A 21119-nucleotide genomic window follows, 5' to 3' on the forward strand; every position below is an offset into this window, starting at 1 on the left:
ATGTCTAGTTGAGGGGTCTGGTATGTAGATATGATGATACTGTGTTAGTAGATACAGTAGAATGTCTAGATGAGGGGTCTGGTATGTAGATATGATGATACTGTGTTAGTAGATACAGTAGAATGTCTAGATGAGGGGTCTGGTATGTAGATATGATGATACTGTGTTGGTAGATACAGTAGAATGTCTAGATGAGGGGTCTGGTATGTAGATATGATGATACTGTGTTAGTAGATACAGTAGAATGTCTAGATGAGGGGTCTGGTATGTAGATATGATGATACTGTGTTAGTAGATACAGTAGAATGTCTAGATGAGGGGTCTGGTATGTAGATATGATGATACTGTGTTGGTAGATACAGTAGAATGTCTAGATGAGGGGTCTGGTATGTAGATATGATGATACTGTGTTAGTAGATACAGTAGAATGTCTAGATGAGGGGTCTGGTATGTAGATATGATGATACTGTGTTAGTAGATACAGTAGAATGTCTAGATGAGGGGTCTGGTATGTAGATATGATGTGTGTGTTAGTAGATACAGTAGAATGTCTAGTTGAGGGGTCTGGTATGTAGATATGATGATACTGTGTTAGTAGATACAGTAGAATGTCTAGATGAGGGGTCTGGTATGTAGATATGATGATACTGTGTTAGTAGATACAGTAGAATGTCTAGATGAGGGGTCTGGTATGTAGATATGATGATACTGTGTTAGTAGATACAGTAGAATGTCTAGATGAGGGGTCTGGTATGTAGATATGATACTGTGTTGGTAGATACAGTAGAATGTCTAGATGAGGGGTCTGGTATGTAGATATGATGATACTGTGTGTTGGTAGATACAGTAGAATGTCTAGATGAGGGGTCTGGTATGTAGATATGATGATACTGTGTTGGTAGATACAGTAGAATGTCTAGATGAGGGGTCTGGTATGTAGATATGATGATACTGTGTTGGTAGATACAGTAGAATGTCTAGATGAGCAACCCCTGCAGATACTGCCCCTACCCTGCTAACATCTCAGCACCCCCTGCAGCTACTGTCCCTACCCTGCCAACATCTCAGCACCCCCTGCAGCTACTACCCCTACCCTGCCAACATCTCAGCACCCCCTGCAGCTACTGCCCCTACCCTGCCAACATCTCAGCACCCCCTGCAGCTACTACCCGTACCCTGCCAACATCTCAGCACCCCCTGCAGCTACTGCCCCTACCAACATCTCAGCACCCCCTGCAGCTACTACCCCTACCCTGCCAACATCTCAGAACCCCCTGCAGCTACTGCCCCTACCCTGCCAACATCTCAGCACCCCCTGCAGCTACTGCCCCTACCCTACCAACATCTCAGCACCCCCTGCAGCTACTGCCCTACCCTGCCAACATCTCAGCACCCCCTGCAGCTACTGCCCCTACCCTGCCAACATCTCAGCACCCCCTGCAGCTACTACCCCTACCCTGCCAACATCTCAGCACCCCCTGCAGCTACTGCCCCTACCCTGCCAACATCTCAGCACACCCTGCAGCTACTGCCCCTACCCTGCCAACATCTCAGCACACCCTGCAGCTACTGCCCCTACCCTGCCAACATCTCAGCACCCCCTGCAGCTACTGCCCCTACCGTGCCAACATCTCAGCACCCGCTGCAGCTACTACCCCTACCCTGCCAACATCTCAGCACCCCCTGCAGCTACTGTCCCTACCCTGCCAACATCTCAGCACCCCCTGCAGCTACTACCACTACCCTGCCAACATCTCAGCACCCCCTGCAGCTACTTGCTCAATCCCCCCCGCTTCTCCTTCACCCAAATTCAGACAGCTGATGTTCTGAAAGAGCTGCAAAATCTGGACCCCTACAAATCAGCCGGGCTAGACAATCTGGACCCCCTATTTCTAAAATTATTAGCCAAAATTGATGCAACCCCCATTACTAGCCTGTTCAACCTCTCTTTCGTGTCGTCTGAGATCCCCAAAGATTGAAAAGCTGCCGCGGTCATCCCCTCTCTTCAAAGGGGGAGACACTCCAGACCCAAACTGTTTCAGACCTATATCCATCCTGCCCTTTCTAAGGTCTTCGAAAGCCAAGTTAACAAACAGATCATCGACCATTTCGAATCCCACCGTACCATCTCCACTATGTTTCAGAGCTGGTGCACCTCAGCCACGCTCAAGGTCCTAAACGATATCATAACCGACATCGATAAAAGACAGTACTGTGCAGCCGTCTTCATCGACCTGGCCAAGGCTGTCGACTCTGTCAATTATAGCATTCTTATTGGCAAGACTCAACAGCCTTGGTTTCTCAAATGATTGTCTCGCCTGGTTCACCAACTACTTCTTAGACAGAGTTCAGGGTGTCAAATCGGAGGGCCTGTTGTCCAGACCTCGGGCAGTCTCTGGGGGTGCCACAGGGTTCAATTCTTGGGCCGACTCTCTTCTCTGTATACATCAATGATGTCGCTCTTGCTGCTGGTGAGTCTCTGATCCACCTCTACGCAGACGACACCATTCTGTATACGTCTGGCCTTTCTTTGGACACTGTGTTAACCAACCTCTAGACGAGCTTCAATGCCATACAACTCTCCTTCTGTGACCTCCAACTGCTCTTAAATGCTAGTAAAACTAAATGCATGCTCTTCCAACCGATTGCTGCCCGCACCCGCAAGCCCATCCAACATCACTAGTCTGGACGGTTCTGACTTAGAATATGTGGACAACTATAAATACCTAGGTGTCTGGTTAGACTGTAAACTCTCCTTCCAGACTCACATCAAACATCTCCAATCCAAAATTAAATCTAGAATCGGCTTCCAATTTCGCAAAAAAGCCACCTTCACTCACACCTACCGATCCTTGACTTCAGCAATGTAATTTATAAAATAGCCCCCAACACTCTACTCAGAAAATTGGATGTTCAATCACAGTGCCATCCGTTTTGTCACCAAAGCCCCATATACCACCCACCACTGCGACCTGTATGCTCTTGTTGGCTGGCCCTCACTACATATCTGTCACCAAACCCACTGGCTCCAGGTCATCTATGAGTCTTTGCTAGGTAAAGCCCCGCCTTATCTTAGCTCACTGGTCACCATAGCAACACCCACCAGTAGCACGCGCTCCAGCAGGTATATCTCACTGGTCACCCCCAAAGCCAACATCTCCTTTGGCCGCCTTTCCTTCCAGTTCTCTGCTGCCAATGACTGGAACGAATTGAAAAAAAATCACAGAAGCTGGAGACTCATATCTACCTCTCTAACTTTAAGCATCAGCTGTCTGAGCAGCTTACCGATCACTGTACCTGTACACAGCCCATCTGTAAATAGCACACCCAATTACCTCATCCCCATATTGTTACTTATCCTCTTTTGCACCCCAGTATCTCTACTTGCACATCATCATCTGCACATCTATCACTCCCGTATTAATGCTAAATTGTAATTATTTTTGCCTCTAGACCCTATTTATTGCCTTACCTCCCTAATCTTCTACATTTGTACACACTGTATATATAATTTTTCTACTGTATTATTGACTGTATGTTTGTTTATTCCATGTGTAACTCTGTGTTGTTGTATGTGTCGAGCTGCTTTGCTTTATCTTGGCCAGGTCGCGGTTGTAAATGAGAACACCTGGCCTACCTGGATAAATAAAGGTGAAATAAATTAAAAAATAAAACATTGGAAAAGGGAAATTGGACAATGTATTTCAAATCATAAACAGATAACTGTCCTGGACTGAAGGAGGTCTGGTCGTACAGCGACATCTGATGTTAATGACTGTTAATTTGGTCGTACAGGGACATCTGATGTTAATGACGGTTCATTCTTCAATTCAACTGACGCTCCCTGAAAACGGTTACGTGACGGTTACGTGGCGGTTTAGTGATGGTTTAGTGACTGTTACGTGGCGGTTACGTGGCAGTTTAGTGATGGTTTAGTGATGGTTTAGTGACGGTTACGTGGCGGTTTAGTGACGGTTACGTGGCGGTTTAGTGACGGTTTAGTGGCGGTTACGTGGAGGTTTAGTGACGGTTACGTGGCGGTTTAGTGATGGTTTAGTGATGGTTTAGTGACTGTTACGTGGCGGTTTAGTGATGGTTTAGTGACTGTTACGTGGCGGTTACGTGGCGGTTTAGTGACGGTTTAGTGACTGTTACGTGGCGGTTACGTGACGGTTACGTGGCGGTTACGTGGCGGTTTAGTGATGGTTTAGTGACGGTTTAGTGGCGGTTACGTGGCGGTTTAGTGACGGTTTAGTGACGGTTTAGTGGCGGTTACGTGGCGGTTTAGTGGCGGTTACGTGGCGGTTTAGTGACGGTTTAGTGACTGTTACGAAACGGTTACGTGACGGTTTAGTGTCTCACCTTTAACAGCCTCATCCACCACCTCCACCACACGGTCAATCTGCTGAACCTGGAAAACAAAGAGGACAAGGTTAGAAAACACACAGAGACAGAGAGAGAGACAGAGAGAGACAGAGAGAAAGAGAGAAAGAGAGAGAGAGAGAGACAGAGAGAAAGAGAGAGAGATAGACACAGAGAGAGAGACAGAGAGAGAGAGAGAGAGAGACACACACAGAGAGAGAGAGAGAGAGAGACACAGAGAGAGAGAGACACATAGAGAGAGAGACAGAGAGAGACAGAGAGAGACAGAGAGAGAGAAGGAGAGAGAGAGAGAGAGACACAGAGAGAGAGACACAGAGAGAGAGACAGAGAGAGACACAGAGAGAGAGAGAGAAACAGAGAGAAAGAGACACAGAGAGAGAGAGAGAGAGAGAGAGAGAGAGAGACAGAGAGAGAGAGAGAGAGAGAGAGAACGAGACAGAGAGAGAGAGACAGAGAGAGAGAGACACAGAGAGAGAGACAGAGAGAGAAACAGAGAGAAAGAGACACAGAGAGAGAGAGAGAGAGAGACACAGAGAGAGAGAGGGAGAGAGAGAGAGAGAGAGACAGAGAGAGAGACAGAGAGAGAGAGAGAGAGAGACAGACAGACACAGAGACTAGTACTCTACTCTACTAACCCGTCTCCTCTCTCTCTACTAACCCGTCTCCCCTCTCTACTAACCCGTCTCCCCTCTCTACTAACCCGTCTCCCCTCTCTACTAACCCGTCTCCCCTCTCTACTAACCCGTCTCTCCTCTCTCTACTAACCCGTCTCTCCTCTCTCTACTAACCTGTCTCTCCTCTCTCTACTAACCAGTCTCCTCTCTCTACTAACCAGTCTCCTCTCTCTACTAACCAATCTCCCCTCTCTACTAACCCGTCTCTCCTCTCTCTACTAACCCGTCTCCTCTCTCTACTAACCAATCTCCTCTCTCTACTAACCCGTCTCTCCTCTCTCTACTAACCCGTCTCTCCTCTCTCTACTAACCCTTCTCCTCTCTCTACTAACCAATCTCCACTCTCTACTAACCAGTCTCCACTCTCTACTAACCAGTCTCCACTCTCTACTAACCAGTCTCCACTCTCTACTAACCAGTCTCCTCTCTCTACTAACCAGTCTCCTCTCTCTACTAACCAGTCTCCTCTCTCTACTAACCAGTCTCCTCTCTCTACTAACCAGTCTCCTCTCTCTACTAACCAGTCTCCTCTCTCTACTAACCAGTCTCCTCTCTCTACTAACCAGTCTCCTCTCTCTACTAACCACACTACAACTAGGGAGCCAACAGCTCCCCTCTCTACTAACCAGTCTCCTCTCTCTACTAACCAGTCTCCTCTCTCTACTAACCAGTCTCCTCTCTCTACTAACCAGTCTCCTCTCTCTACTAACCACACTACAACTAGGGAGCCAACAGCTCCTCTCTCTACTAACCAGTCTCCTCTCTCTACTAACCACACTACAACTAGGGAGCCAACAGCTAAACAGCGATTTGAAACATCTCCATTTGAATAACTACGAGATAAACCCAGCTTATCATTCTATGCACACAACTCATTTAGACTCTGTTGGCCTCGGGCCTGGCGCTGTTTTACCATTTCATTCCTAAACTCATAACTGCAGGAAACACCATCAACCCCAAATCACAAGCAAAAAACAACGGTGTAAATAAAACAACACTGCCTCTGAAACAGTAAACCATAAACACAGTGAGACACAGAGCTAAAACTACATCCAACAACAATCAAATCGCAGCTCCGTGGTGATTCAAATCTTCCATTGATTAACGGAAAGGACCAGGGGTCTGGACTGAGGACGATGCCCCGAAAGACAGAGAAGATTTTACGCAGCCCAATTTCTTGCTCCGTTTCCACCCTCTCCTCTCCTCTCTGTTGTGTTATTTCTGCATGAGCCAATCTCTCTCCATTTTTCCCTCCTCTCTCCCGCAGTTCCCCCTTCTCCACCGTGTTATTTCTGCCTGGGGAACCAGAGATTGTAAAAATCTGATCTATTAAAAGGAAATGTGTATCAATTGTGCCCTGCTGCAACCCTCAGTTAAATAGTTGAGGCTAGCAGGCCTCCGCTCCCGTCCCAGGGCCCACCCCCAGGCCTCGATGGGCCTGGAGCCCCATTACCCCCTCCCCGTCCCTGGGCAGAGTGCAACGGGGCAGAGGGTACCGCCTGGAGGATGGATGGGACAAACAAGCCCCCCCCCACCCCCATCCCAAACTGCACTCTATTCCCTTTATAGAACAATAACAGACCTAAGAACAATAGGGAGCAGAGTGACATTTGGGACACACCCAAGGCCTCTCCCGTCTCGCAGCAGTTATATGCATGATAAGCACGGAAATGAAAATCAATTTGCTCCTAATGGGACAGCAATCTGTGTCCACTCTGAGCAGCGGGAGAGAGGCAGAAGGGGCTGAGACTAGCAGAGTTTGTTTCTCGCTGTGTGTGTGTGTGTGTGTGTGTGTGTGTGTGTGTGTGTGTGTGTGTGTGTGTGTGTGTGTGTGTGTGTGTGTGTGCGTGCGTGTGTGTTGGATGCACTGCTACCCTTTCAGGGGCTCCACTTGAAAAACATTTTGTACTGCTATACTGGCCAGAGGACACAAAGACCAGAGCATTACTCTCAGTGACATAGAGACAACATCATTACTCTCAGCGACAGAGACCACAGCATTACTCTCAGTGACCACAGCATTACTCTCAGTGACAGAGACCAAAGCATTCATCTGTGACAGAGACCACAGCATTACTCTCAGCGACAGAGAGACCACAGCATTACTCTGTGACATAGACCACAGCATTACTCTCAGTGACCTCAGCATTACTCTCAGTGACAGAGACCAAAGCATTCATCTGTGACAGAGACCACAGCATTACTCTCAGCGACAGAGAGACCACAGCATTACTCTCAGTGACCACAGCATTACTCTCAGTGACATAGACCACAGCATTACTCTCAGTGACCACAGCATTACTCTCAGCGACAGAGAGACCACATCATTACTCTCAGCGAGAGAGACCACAGCATTACTCTCAGCGACAGAGAGACCACAGCATTACTCTCAGCGAGAGAGACCACAGCATTACTCTCAGCGACAGAGAGACCACAGCATTACTCTCAGCGACAGAGAGACGACAGCATTAATCTGTGACAGAGACCACAGCATTACTCTCAGTGACCACATCATTACTCTCAACGACAGAGAGACCACAGCATTACTCTCAGTGACCACAGCATTACTCTCAGCGACAGAGACCACAGCTTTACTCTCAGTGACCACAGCATTACTCTCAGCGACAGAGAGACCACAGCATTACTCTCAGCGACAGAGACCACAGCATTACTCTGTGACAGAGACCACAGCATTACTCTCAGTGACAGAGACCACAGCATTACTCTCAGTGACACAGAGACCACAGCATTACTCTCAGCGACACAAAGACCACAGCATTACTCTCAGCGACCACATCATTACTCTCAGCGACAGAAAGACCACAGCATTATTCTCAGTGACAAAGACTACAGCTTTACTATCAGCGACCACAGCATTACTCTCACCGACAGAAAGACCACAGCATTACTCTCAGTGACAGAGACCACAGTATTACTCTGTGACAGAAAGACCACAGCATTACTCTCAGTGACAGAGACCACAGTATTACTCTCAGTGACAGAGACCACAGTATTCTCAGTGGAGCTGCGTGGAAACAATAAGCGAGGGAGAGGTGATTCAACTGTTTGGCAAACCATACTTTTAAGACCATGGGACATCTGACTGCTTCGCCATTGTGTGACTGTGTGAGGTGTGTCAGCGTGGGCAGTCCATCCATACTCATCCCCCATAAAGACGAACAACTAGCACTAAGGCTAATCCCTCTCACTGTCTCTCATCCCCCATAAAGACAAACAGCTAGCACTAAGGCTAATCCCTCTCACTGTCTCTCATCCCCCATAAAGACAAACAAATAGCACTAAGGCTAACCCCTCTCACTGTCTGTCATCCCCCATGAAGACGAACAACTAGCACTAAGGCTAATCCCTCTCACTGTCTCTCATTCCCCATAAATATGAACAACTAGCACTAAGGCTAACTCCTCTCACCCCCCATAGAGATGAACAACTAGCACTAAGGCTAACCCCTCTCACTGTCTGTCATCCCCCATGAAGACGAAAAACTAGCACTAAGGCTAATCCCTCTCACTGTCTCTCATTCCCCATAAAGACGAACAACTAGCACTAAGGCTAACTCCTCTCACCCCCCATAGAGATGAACAACTAGCACTAAGGCTAACTCCTCTCACTGTCTCTCATTCCCCATAAAGATGAACAACTAGCACTAAGGCTAACTCCTCTCACCCCCCATAGAGATGAACAACTAGCACTAAGGCTAACCCCTCTCACTGCCTCTCATTCCCCATAAAGACAAACAACTAGCACTAAGGCTAACTCCTCTCACTGTCTCTCATCCCCCATAAAGACGAACAACTAGCACTAAGGCTAACCCCTCTCATCCCCCCATAACACTAACCCCGCTCACTACGTCTCTCATCCCCTGCCGCCTTGCCGCCCCGCCGTTTGGTTTGATCAATATGGGAGAGGAGAGGAGAGGAGGGGAGGGGAGGGGAGGGGAGGGGAGAGGAGAGGAGAGGAGAGGAGAGGAGAGGAGAGGAGAGGAGGCCCGCTGAGCCAGAGTTTCTTTAGAAGAGGCTGCTCTCCTCTCTCGCTGCCCCGTTGCTCAGTGATCGCTGGCTCTGCTGATATGACATTTATCTTTCATTTCTCTCAGTAGTAAAGCACACCTGGGTGGATAAACCGAGAGAGAGAGAGAGAGATAGGGAGAGAGAGAGAGAGAGAGAGAGAGAGAGAGAGAGAGAGAGAGAGAGAGAGAGAGAGAGAGAGAGAGAGACAGAGAGAGAGAGAAAAAAAGAGAGAGAGACCAAGAGAGACAGAGAGAGAGAGAGAGGGAAGGAAGGAATGGAGAGAGAGAGAGAGAAAAAGAGAGAGAGGGAGCGAGGGAGGGAGCGAGGGAGCGAGGGAGAGAGGGAGAGAGGAGGGAGAGAGGGAGCGAGGGGACAGACTAGGCACTAGGATCCATTTCTGCTGTCAGCAGGTAGAAAGACTATGAGGAAAGTACTTTAGGGAGACTCCAACTCCTGGTGGTTTTCTGAGGTGATGTCATGACCAACGGTTGAGAGACGGCCGGTCCATACCAATGGGGATCAAATCGTTTCATGAGATAGAAGACTAAGTACAATTGTTCCGAGTGTTGCATTATGGGGCCTAGGCAGCGACAGGGAGAAGCAGAGCGTAGCATAGGCCCATTCAAGTAGAACCGTTGGTAGTTCTGCAGCAGGGAAAGGCAGGAAACAGCCTCGCGTGTCTATCTGAGGATCTCATGCTTGTTAACTGCAGTTGTATAACACTGAACTGAATCCACTCAGAGAGGGTTGTTGTGGGTAAATATAACACACGTCAGCCTCGTTTTGTCATTGTATTAAGAGCTTAAGTGAAATTGCATCAGATAAACAATAGTCATAAAAAACAAACATGGAAATCACATTAAATATTCCCCCAGAGACCAACGCCAACAATACAACTATTTCTAACATCATCCAGTCTTTCAAAAGAGCAACGTTACATTTTTCATCAAGCCGTCCCATTTTAAAGAAGGGGCTCCTCTCTGGATTCTCAGAAGCATCAACTCTTATGTAAAAAACACAACATGGGAGTCTACCTGCTTGTACGACTGTTTCATATGAAATCAATACATGGAAATGATCACTAAGGTCACTTCTAAATTCAATATTGTGCCTGGCTGCATGTCCCCTTAATAAACATCAATGTCCCATCTTATGTTAAACCTCCTATTTCATGAATAATGCATTTAAATTCCATATACAATCTCATTGATGTCAACCCCCAGGCTTAAAAGAAAACAGCTGGTGAATTCATGTAGGACTTTCAATGTGTGTAGATTGCAGATCGCTTCACAGATTGATTCTTCTATTCTCCATGTAGCTTTAGTGTGTCCCCCTAAACGGCACTCTACTTCCTATATAGTGCACTACTTTAGACCAGAGCCCATATGGGTCCTGGACTAAAATCATGCACTGTATAGGGAAATAGGGTGTGATTTGGGAAGCACTCTTTTAGTTATCCTTGACAGGTTCCAGAACCTCCGGAATGTCAACGTCGTTTGGCGGAGTTCTAGAATATGCAAAACCACCCTGGAACATTTGCATAAGAGGACTGGTGTAACTGAAAGAAGGCGTGGTCTAGTTAACGGCCATCCAGCACCTGTCCCATCTCAGTCACTTATTATTAGTCAACAGACCTTGTTGTTTGGCTGCGTGCCTGACTGACTGTAGTCCAACCAATATCAATATGAGAAAGCTCTCTTGGGGAACACAGAAACAGTCACACCTCACATCCTCAAATATTAAACTGTGTTATAGGTCATGTTTAGAAATCCCTCATAGTAGAAAACACGGTTGGCAGAGTAAATACTGGAGTAGACGCAGTAGATTAAAGGACATTCAACAACCAGCCTCAGAGCAGCAACAACAACCGGCCTCATAGCAGCAACAACAACAACAACCGGCCTCAGAGCAGCAACAACAACCGGCCTCAGAGCAGCAGCAACAACAACCGGCCTCAGAGCAGCAGCAACAACAACCGGCCTCAGAGCAGCAACAACAACCGGCCTCAGAGCAGCAACAACAACCGGCCTCAGAGCAGCAACAACAACCGGCCTCAGAGCAACAACAACAACCGGCCTCAGAGCAGCAGCAACAACAACCGGCCTCAGAGCAGCAGCAACAACAACCGGCCTCAGAGCAGCAACAACAACAACAACAACCGGCCTCAGAGCAGCAGCAACAACAACCGGCCTCAGAGCAGCAGCAACAACAACCGGCCTCAGAGCAGCAGCAACAACAACCGGCCTCAGAGCAGCAACAACAACCGGCCTCAGAGCAGCAACAACAACCGGCCTCAGAGCAGCAACAACAACCGGCCTCAGAGCAACAACAACAACCGGCCTCAGAGCAGCAGCAACAACAACCGGCCTCAGAGCAGCAGCAACAACAACCGGCCTCAGAGCAGCAACAACAACAACAACAACAGGCCTCAGAGCAGCAGCAACAACAACCGGCCTCAGAGCAGCAGCAACAACAACAACAACAACCGGCCTCAGAGCAGCAGCAACAACAACCGGCCTCAGAGCAGCAACAACAACAACCGGCCTCAGAGCAGCAGCAGCAACAACAACAACAACAACAACAACCGGCCTCAGAGCAGCAACAACAACAACCGGCCTCAGAGCAGCAACAACAACAACAACCGGCCTCAGAGCAGCAGCAACAACAACAACCGGCCTCAGAGCAGCAGCAACAACAACCGGCCTCAGAGCAGCAGCAACAACAACCGGCCTCAGAGCAGCAACAACAACAACAACAACAACCGGCCTCAGAGCAGCAGCAACAACAACCGGCCTCAGAGCAACAACAACAACAACCGGCAATAGAGGTCTTTCAGTCAGCAGCCTCGAGCAGAATAGGTATCCATTCCGTTTCAACTCCAGTCAGTTTAATTGGAAATGTATCATCAATTCCCTAATAGAGATGTAACTCAATTCCCGAATCGACTAGAATCGAGTCCAACTGTGGTCTACAGTCTAATGTGAAGGACATAACTTTGCGTAAACTGCCATGTTGTGAAATTCATCTCGTGTTTCGCCCTCAAAACACCCTCCACCACACATACAAAGGGAGAGAAGACGGAGACTTACCCCGATGATGCTGAGTCCTTTAAGGTAGTCCATCCTGGGCTGGGCCTGGGGAACACATCCAGCTAACACCACCTTCTTATCCTGCTCCTGGGCCTTCCTGACAGAGACACGACGGGGGGTTAATACAGGGAGGGCCAACGGGGGATTAATACAGGGAGGGCCAACGGGGGGTTAATACAGGGAGGGCCAACGGTGGCTCAGGAGGGTCACGTTATTTTTTGGTTGCTGTTTTCTTTAACATGCACTATTTTTGACCTGGGCCCATATAAGAGTACCACAGTATGAGTCATAATACCCATAAAACCTAGCGGTCAAACAGGGAAACGGTTCCAATCTGGGTTTTTTTCCCCTCATAAATTTTCCCCGTAGACTCACCCTGGCGTGGCGTTTTGATGACCACGTAAATCTCTCTAGGACAAGGTGACTATTTTATCAACGAATAAAATGGTGGACAAAACTATTGTTTGACCGCTAGGTTTTATGGGTATTATGACCACACCGCTGTGTGGCACTAGAGGGCACTTACGTAAGGGTATATATATAGGGTGTCATTTGGGACGTGTCTACCGTCTACAGCCCGTCTGTCATTAAATAGCAGAACATTCTCCAACATCACTACATTATTGACACCTGCTGAAATACAACCACACTGTCGTCAGTGGCTCTTCTTTTCTGAAGGTGTTGAATAAATCATTCCCCTGACTGTTTCTGTCTAGACCAGGGGATCCTCAACTAGATTCAGACCGCGGACATGTTTTTTTTCTTGTGCAGTTAGTCAGGGGACCAGAACATGAATTACAATTCATTTGTAAGACTGCGTATTAAAACGCAAGAAGCCCAAACAGGTATAATATTTGTCAGAAACATAATGATTTCAAACCTTGTTTATAATCACAACTCTAGTATACGTGGGAATACTTGGGAACTGATGTCCTAAATTTAAAATCCCTTGGAGCTGATTTGCTGGTGTTTTCAGTATTTTATGTTAAAAAAATTAACTTTATTTTTTTTATTTTTACTTGAGGGGACAAATAAAATCCACCGCAGGAAACCAGAACCCAATTTAACTACTGTTTCTAATGAGGCCTGCTGAAACAACCAGAACCCTATTTAACTACTGTTTCTATTGAGGCCTGCTGAAACAACCAGAACCCTATTTAACTACTGTTTCTATTGAGGCCTGCTGAAACAACCAGAACCCTATTTAACTACTGTTTCTATTGAGGCCTGCTGAAACAACCAGAACCCTATTTAACTACTGTTTCTAATGAGGCCTGCTGAAACAACCAGAACCCTATTTAACTACTGTTTCTATTGAGGCCTGCTGAAACAATCAGAACCCTATTTAACTACTGTTTCTATTGAGGCCTGCTGAAACAACCAGAACCCTATTTAACTACTGTTTCTATTGAGGCCTGCTGAAACAACCAGAACCCTATTTAACTACTGTTTCTATTGAGGCCTGCTGAAACAAGCTGCCCATCTAACTACTGTTTCTATTGAGGCCTGCTGAAACAACCAGAACCCTATTTAACTACTGTTTCTATTGAGGCCTGCTGAAACAACCAGAACCCTATTTAACTACTGTTTCTAATGAGGCCTGCTGAAACAACCAGAACCCTATTTAACTACTGTTTCTATTGAGGCCTGCTGAAACAACCAGAACCCTATTTAACTACTGTTTCTATTGAGGCCTGCTGAAACAACCAGAACCCTATTTAACTACTGTTTCTATTGAGGCCTGCTGAAACAACCAGAACCCTATTTAACTACTGTTTGTATTGAGGCCTGCTGAAACAACCAGAACCCCATTTAACTACTGTTTCTAATGAGGCCTGCTGAAACAAGCTGCCCATCTAACTACTGTTTCTATTGAGGCCTGCTGAAACAACCAGAACCCTATTTAACTACTGTTTGTATTGAGGCCTGCTGAAACAAGCTGCCCATCTAACTACTGTTTCTAATGAGGCCTGCTGAAACAAGCTGCCCATCTAACTACTGTTTCTAATGAGGCCTGCTGAAACAAGCTGCCCATCTAACTACTGTTTCGATTGGCGAGTAGGGTTGTTCCTGTCTGTACTAGATAACCAGGTATCTAATCCACTCTGGTGATTGGCCAGTAGAGCTGTTCCTGTCTGTACTAGATAACCAGGTATCTAATCCACTCTGGTGATTGGCCAGTAGAGCTGTTCCTGTCTGTACTAGATAACCAGGTATCTAATCCACTCTGGTCAGTAGGGAGGGTTGTTCCTGTCTGTACTAGATAACCAGGTATCTAATCCACTCTGGTGATTGGCCAGTAGAGCTGTTCCTGTCTGTACTAGATAACCAGGTATCTAATCCACTCTGGTGATTGGCCAGTAGGGCTGTTCCTGTCTCCTCTATACACGGAGCCACAGTGTCACCAATGAGGATGGTGTCACGTGCAGGATTACATATTTTCCTCTTTACTGTCAACTTAATTGTGAGAGCGTTGATGGGCACTTAACCTCGACCTTTAAGATGTTGAACTGTAAAGGTCAGGCGTTAGTCAGCCGTTAGTTTGAGTGGCTCATTTACATCTGGATGGCTGGGTAATGTGAGCTTAATACCTAGGAGAAAGAGGTAGAGGAGGAGGAAGGGGAGAGGAAGGGAGTGGAGGATGAGGAAGGGGACAGGGAGGGAGTAGAGGAGGAGGAGGAGGGGGAGGAGGAGGAGGAGGGGGAGGAGGTGGAGGAGGGGGTGGAGGAGGAGGAATGGGAGAGGGAGGGAGCGGAGGAGGGGGAGGAGGTGGAGGAGGAGGAAGGGGAGAGGGAGGGAGTGGAGGAGGGAGGAGGAGGAGGAAGGGGAGAGGGAGGGAGTGGAGGAGGAGGAATGGGAGAGGGAGGGAGTGGAGGAGGGGGTGGAGGAGGAGGAATTGGAGAGGGAGGGAGTGGAGGAGGGGGTGAGGGAGGGAGTGGAGGGTGGGGAGGAAGGGGAGAGGGAGGGAGTGGAGGAGGAGGAGGAGGAAGGGGAGAGGGAGGGAGTGGAGGAGGAGGAGGAATGGGAGAGGGAGGAGGTAGATGAGGAGGAAGGGGAGAGGGAGGAGGAGGTGGATGAGGAGGAAGGGGATAGGGAGGAGGTGGAGGAGGAGGAGGAGGAGGAAGGGGAGAGGGAGGAGGTGGAGGAGGATGAGGAGGTGGAGGAGAAGGGGGAGAGGGAGGGGGTGGAGGAGAAGGGGGAGAGGGAGAGAGAGGTGATGGAGGAGGGGGAGAGAGAGGGCAGAAGGGAGGGAGGTGGTGGAGGAGGACCAGAAGGAGCGGGGGGAGAGGGAGGTGGTGGAGTTGGGGGAGGAGGGGAAGAGAGAGGAGAAGAGAGGAGAAGAGCAGCACTGTGAGCTCATCCTCTTTCTGCCCCATGTGGTTCACAGCGCAGTGTGGAGTGGAGGACGTTTAGCAACAGGGCCTCTGACACTTAGAGACATTTATCTTTCAACAGCAGCTCTCTTCCTGACTGACTGGCTGACTGGCTGGCTGGATGACTGACTGTACCACAGAGAGGACATTTATCTTTCAACAGCAGCTCTCTTCCTGACTGACTGACTGGCTGGCTGGCTGACTGGCTGGTTGACTGACTGGATGACTGGCTGTACCACAGAGAGGACATTTATCTTTCAACAGCAGCTCTCTTCCTGACTGACTGGCTGGCTGGCTGACTGGCTGGCTGGATGACTGACTGAATGACTGACTGACTACCACAGAGAGGACATTTATCTTTCAACAGCAGCTCTCTTCCTGACTGACTGACTGGCTGGCTGGCTGAATGACTGACTGACTTGCTGACTGGCTGGCTGGTTGACTGACTGTACCACAGAGAGGACATTTATCTTTCAACAGCAGCTCTCTTCCTGACTGACTGACTGGCTGGCTGGCTGAATGACTGACTGACTTGCTGACTGGCTGGCTGGTTGACTGACTGTACCACAGAGAGGACATGTATCTTTCAACAGCAGCTCTCTGGCTGGCTGGCTGGCTGGCTGGCTGAATGACTGACTGACTTCCACAGAGAGGACATTTATCTTTTAACAGCAGCTCGCTGGCTGGCTGGCTGGCTGGCTGGAGGAGGAGGAATGGGCTGGCTGGCTGTGGCTGGCTGGCTGGCTGGCTGGCTGGCTGGCTGTACCAGAGGAGAGGAAATGCCAGATCTGGGATCCAATACTATTAGAGAATCTGTCAAATAGCCTCCTCAGAGTTTCCTTCAGTACGCTCACCAGAATATTTATCCGTTAGTAAGTACCAGAAGATATGTCATTTTGGGACTGTTATATTGGTCAATTGTGCCAGGCGAGCTCAATCAAGCACAGATAAATGATATGAAATGATTTCCAAACAGTATTCAGAGCCAGCTCTGTCTGACTGTAGAACACACATCTGGTCCTGCTTTCCACCAAAACCTCACACAACTCAATGGGCTTCCTGTACGGAGACAGCAGCGAGAGAAATCTCCACAGACAAGACTGAAAAAGGGACAACGGAGCATCAGACGGGTGTCCATCCTGTACCACAGCACTCAAACATCTCTACATACAGAAGGATTAGGGAACATAGGATCTGTGCCAGGTTAACCTTTTTGTATAGTGATCAAACAAGTTGCTTCTGTTGCACTTAAAGGAGGCATAACATCAGAAAACGGGTCAGAATAGGAGTATGAAAACACACTGTGTTGCATATACAGTCCTATACTGTACCAGTGTGGTGACAGTCAACGAGCCTAAATCCAGAGAGACATTTTGTCCGACCTAATTTTGTAAATCAAGTTAGAGGTAAAATTCCAGGATGTACATTCAGGTATCATCACGTGTTTCTCCTCTACATGATGCGTCTTGGCCCTGTCCGTTCAGGGTGGAGGGACTGCAGGCTAGATGAACACACGGCTTGGCAGTCACAAAGATGGGACGTCTGGGAGGTTTTAAAAATCAGTCAGCGGGGGTCAGGCTCAACAGATCAGGAGTGATGTGCCAGACAGACAGGGAGGGAGGGATGGGGGGAGAGCAGGGAGGGAGAGCAGGGATGGGGGGAGAGCAGGGAGGGAGAGCAGGGATGGGGGGAGAGCAGGGAGGGAGAGCAGGGAGAGCAGGGAGGGAGAGGGAGGGAGGGAGGGGGGAGAGCAGGGAGGGAGAGCAGGGAGGGAGGGAGGGAGAGCAGGGAGGGGGGGGAGAGCAGGGAGGGGGGGGGAGAGCAGGGAGGGAGAGCAGGGAGGAGGAAGGGAGGGAGGGGGGAGAGCAGGGAGGGAGGGGGGAGAGCAGGGAGGGAGGGGGAGAGCAGGGAGGGAGGGAGGGGGGAGAGCAGGGAGGGAGGGGGGAGAGCAGGGAGGGAGGGAGGGAGGGAGGGAGAGCAGGGAGAGCAGGGAGGGGGGGGGGGAGAGCAGGGAGGGAGGGGGGAGAGCAGGGAGGGAGAGCAGGGAGGGAGGGAGGGAGGTAGGGAGACACCAGTTTACCACAGGTACAGCAGGCTAGCACGCTACCTACAGTAACATCCATTTATTCAACCGATACTTGGGGAAGTCAAATATGTATATAATACTGTGGTATGTAACTCTCTATTTCCCCAACGCTGGAGGGGAGGAGACACCGCCTGCAGAACTGAACCGGGTTCAACAGATCTCTGATCTCAGAGGACATCTGCTGGCGTCCGGGTCACTGGTGTGCAGTGAAGCTGAACCAATCGCCCGAGCCCTGCCTCCCATCCAACCCTGGCATGAGCCGACGTGATTGGCTTTCCCCCTGGGGTGTCTGGGTCGAAAGCTCATCCACGCCGCGCCTGATTCACTGTGTCACCACGGCCGGGCGCCGAGCGCATTAGGGCGGCGTTTGTCAGGAGCGTTACTGAATAATGTAGACGTGATGTACCTCGTAATGGCAGGGTCCTGAACAACGAGGCCTTTTTAAAAACAGGGTGCCACAATGGACTTGTAGAGATGAGCTTCTTTTTAAGTGGCTGTTCTCCTCAGAGGAGCCTCACGGACTGACTCAGGAGACACATCAGTGACAGTCAGGCTCTCCACTCAGGGGACACATCAGTGACAGTCAGGCTCTCCACTCAGGAGACACATCAGTGACAGTCAGGCTCTCCACTCAGGGGACACATCAGTGACAGTCAGGCTCTCCACTCAGGAGACACATCAGTGACAGTCAGGCTCTCCACTCAGGGGACACATCAGTGACAGTCAGGCTCTCCACTCAGGAGACACATCAGTGACAGTCAGGCTCTCCACTCAGGAGACACATCAGTGACAGTCAGGCTCTCCACTCAGGAGACACATCAGTGACAGTCAGGCTCTCCACTCAGGAGACACATCAGTGACAGTCAGGCTCTCCACTCAGGAGATACATCAGTGACAGTCAGGCTCTCCACTCAGGAGACACATCAGTGACAGTCAGGCTCTCCACTCAGGAGACACATCAGTGACAGTCAGGCTCTCCACTCAGGAGACACAGTGACAGTCAGGCTCTCCACTCAGGAGACACATCAGTGACAGTCAGGCTCTCCACTCAGGAGATACATCAGTGACAGTCAGGCTCTCCACTCAGGAGATACATCAGTGACAGTCAGGCTCTCCACTCAGGAGATACATCAGTGACAGTCAGGCTCTCCACTCAGGAGACACATCAGTGACAGTCAGGCTCTCCACTCAGGAGACACATCAGTGACAGTCAGGCTCTCCACTCAGGAGACACATCAGTGACAGTCAGGCTCTCCACTCAGGAGATACATCAGTGACAGTCAGGCTCTCCACTCAGGAGATACATCAGTGACAGTCCGGCTCTCCACTCAGGAGATACATCAGTGACAGTCAGGCTCTCCACTCAGGAGACACATCAGTGACAGTCAGGCTCTCCACTCAGGAGACACATCAGTGACAGTCAGGCTTTCCACTCAGGAGACACATCAGTGACAGCCAGGCTCTCCACTCAGGAGACACATCAGTGACAGTCAGGCTCTCCACTCAGGAGACACATCAGTGACAGTCAGGCTCTCCACTCAGGAGACACATCAGTGACAGTCAGGCTCTCCACTCAGGAGACACATCAGTGACAGTCAGGCTCTCCACTCAGGAGACACATCAGTGACAGTCAGGCTCTCCACTCAGGAGACACATCAGTGACAGTCAGGCTCTCCACTCAGGAGACACATCAGTGACAGTCAGGCTCTCCACTCAGGGGACACATCAGTGACAGACAGGCTCTCCACTCAGGAGACACATCAGTGACAGTCAGGCTCTCCACTCAGGAGACACATCAGTGACAGTCAGGCTCTCCACTCAGGAGACACATCAGTGACAGTCAGGCTCTCCACTCAGGAGACACATCAGTGACAGTCAGGCTCTCCACTCAGGAGACACATCAGTGACAGTCAGGCTCTCCACTCAGGAGACACATCAGTGACAGTCAGGCTCTCCACTCAGGAGACACATCAGTGACAGTCAGGCTCTCCACTCAGGAGACACATCAGTGACAGTCAGGCTCTCCACTCAGGAGACACATCAGTGACAGTCAGGCTCTCCACTCAGGAGACACATCAGTGACAGTCAGGCTCTCCACTCAGGGGACACATCAGTGACAGTCAGGCTCTCCACTCAGGAGACACATCAGTGACAGTCAGGCTCTCCACTCAGGAGACACATCAGTGACAGTCAGGCTCTCCACTCAGGAGACACATCAGTGACAGTCAGGCTCTCCACTCAGGAGACACATCAGTGACAGTCAGGCTCTCCACTCAGGAGACACATCAGTGACAGTCAGGCTCTCCACTCAGGAGACACATCAGTGACAGTCAGGCTCTCCACTCAGGAGACACATCAGTGACAGTCAGGCTCTCCACTCAGGAGACACATCAGTGACAGTCAGGCTCTCCACTCAGGGGACACATCAGTGACAGTCAGGCTCTCCACTCAGGAGACACATCAGTGACAGTCAGGCTCTCCACTCAGGAGACACATCAGTGACAGTCAGGCTCTCCACTCAGGAGACACATCAGTGACAGTCAGGCTCTCCACTCAGGAGACACATCAGTGACAGTCAGGCTCTCCACTCAGGAGACACATCAGTGACAGTCAGGCTCTCCACTCAGGAGACACATCAGTGACAGTCAGGCTCTCCACTCAGGAGACACATCAGTGACAGTCAGGCTCTCCACTCAGGGGACACATCAGTGACAGTCAGGCTCTCCACTCAGGAGACACATCAGTGACAGTCAGGCTCTCCACTCAGGAGACACATCAGTGACAGTGGATGGGGAGAGGATGAGGAGGTGAAAGAGGTGGAATTCAAGAGGAGGAGGAGAACGGGAGAGAAAACCTGTCGAGAGAACATCATCAACAGGTACTGAGGAAGATGATATGGAAGAGGAGAAAGCAAGCTGATTGAAGGGGATATGCAGGGGGTTCTGAAGTAAATCTACAGGTGATCATGGGGATCAAATATCAGGCCGGCGAGACAGAGAGAGAGGATGGGGAGAGAGAGAGGATGGGGAGAGAGAGAGGATGGGGAGAGAGAGACGGGGAGAGAGAGAGGATGGGGAGAGGGAGAGAGAGAGACGCAAAGAGAGAGAGAGAGAGGGGATGGGGAAAGGGAGAGAGGATGGGGAGAGGGAGAGACGCAGAGAGAGAGAGAGAGCGAGAGAGGACGGGGAGGGAGAGAGACGCAGAGAGAGAGAGACAGACAGAGAGAGGATGAGGAGAGAGAGAGAAAGTTTGCTTGCATACTGTTTTCCTTAAAGATTGCTTTTCCTTTTCAGTCTCGTGGATCAGTGTCTGGCTTTGAAAACGTGCTCATCCTCTCAAGTAGTAATAGTGATTTCTGTCTGCTCCGTCTCAGACAGAGAGACACGTCTCACTGTCTTGTCTACTGAGACCCTGTGGAGACTACAGCTTATTTCACCAGACACCAGCATCTCTCTCCCTGTGTGTGTGCAGCATCTCTCTCTGTG

The 21119-nt window shown here is 49.6% G+C and overlaps 1 protein-coding gene across 2 annotated transcripts in view; it reads right to left on the minus strand.

Moving 5' to 3' along the window:
* Window positions 1–21119, minus strand: part of LOC149984763 (threonylcarbamoyladenosine tRNA methylthiotransferase-like) — a 711253-nt gene that overhangs the window by 513291 nt on the left and 176843 nt on the right. Inside the window, exons 5-6 of one of the 2 annotated variants that reach the window (XM_090216175.1) lie at window positions 12175–12271; window positions 4363–4411 (exon numbers count right to left, since the gene is read on the minus strand). The exons of the other annotated variant lie outside the window; for it this stretch is intronic. Coding sequence (XP_090072301.1) covers window positions 4363–4411; window positions 12175–12271 — 146 coding nt within the window. The remainder of the gene's footprint in view (window positions 1–4362; window positions 4412–12174; window positions 12272–21119) is intronic. 2 annotated transcript variants of the gene reach the window in all.

This window comes from Oncorhynchus mykiss, chromosome 2 (assembly GCF_057628025.1).
Source record: "Oncorhynchus mykiss isolate SJ-2025 chromosome 2, ASM5762802v1, whole genome shotgun sequence".
NCBI lineage: Eukaryota > Metazoa > Chordata > Actinopteri > Salmoniformes > Salmonidae > Oncorhynchus > Oncorhynchus mykiss.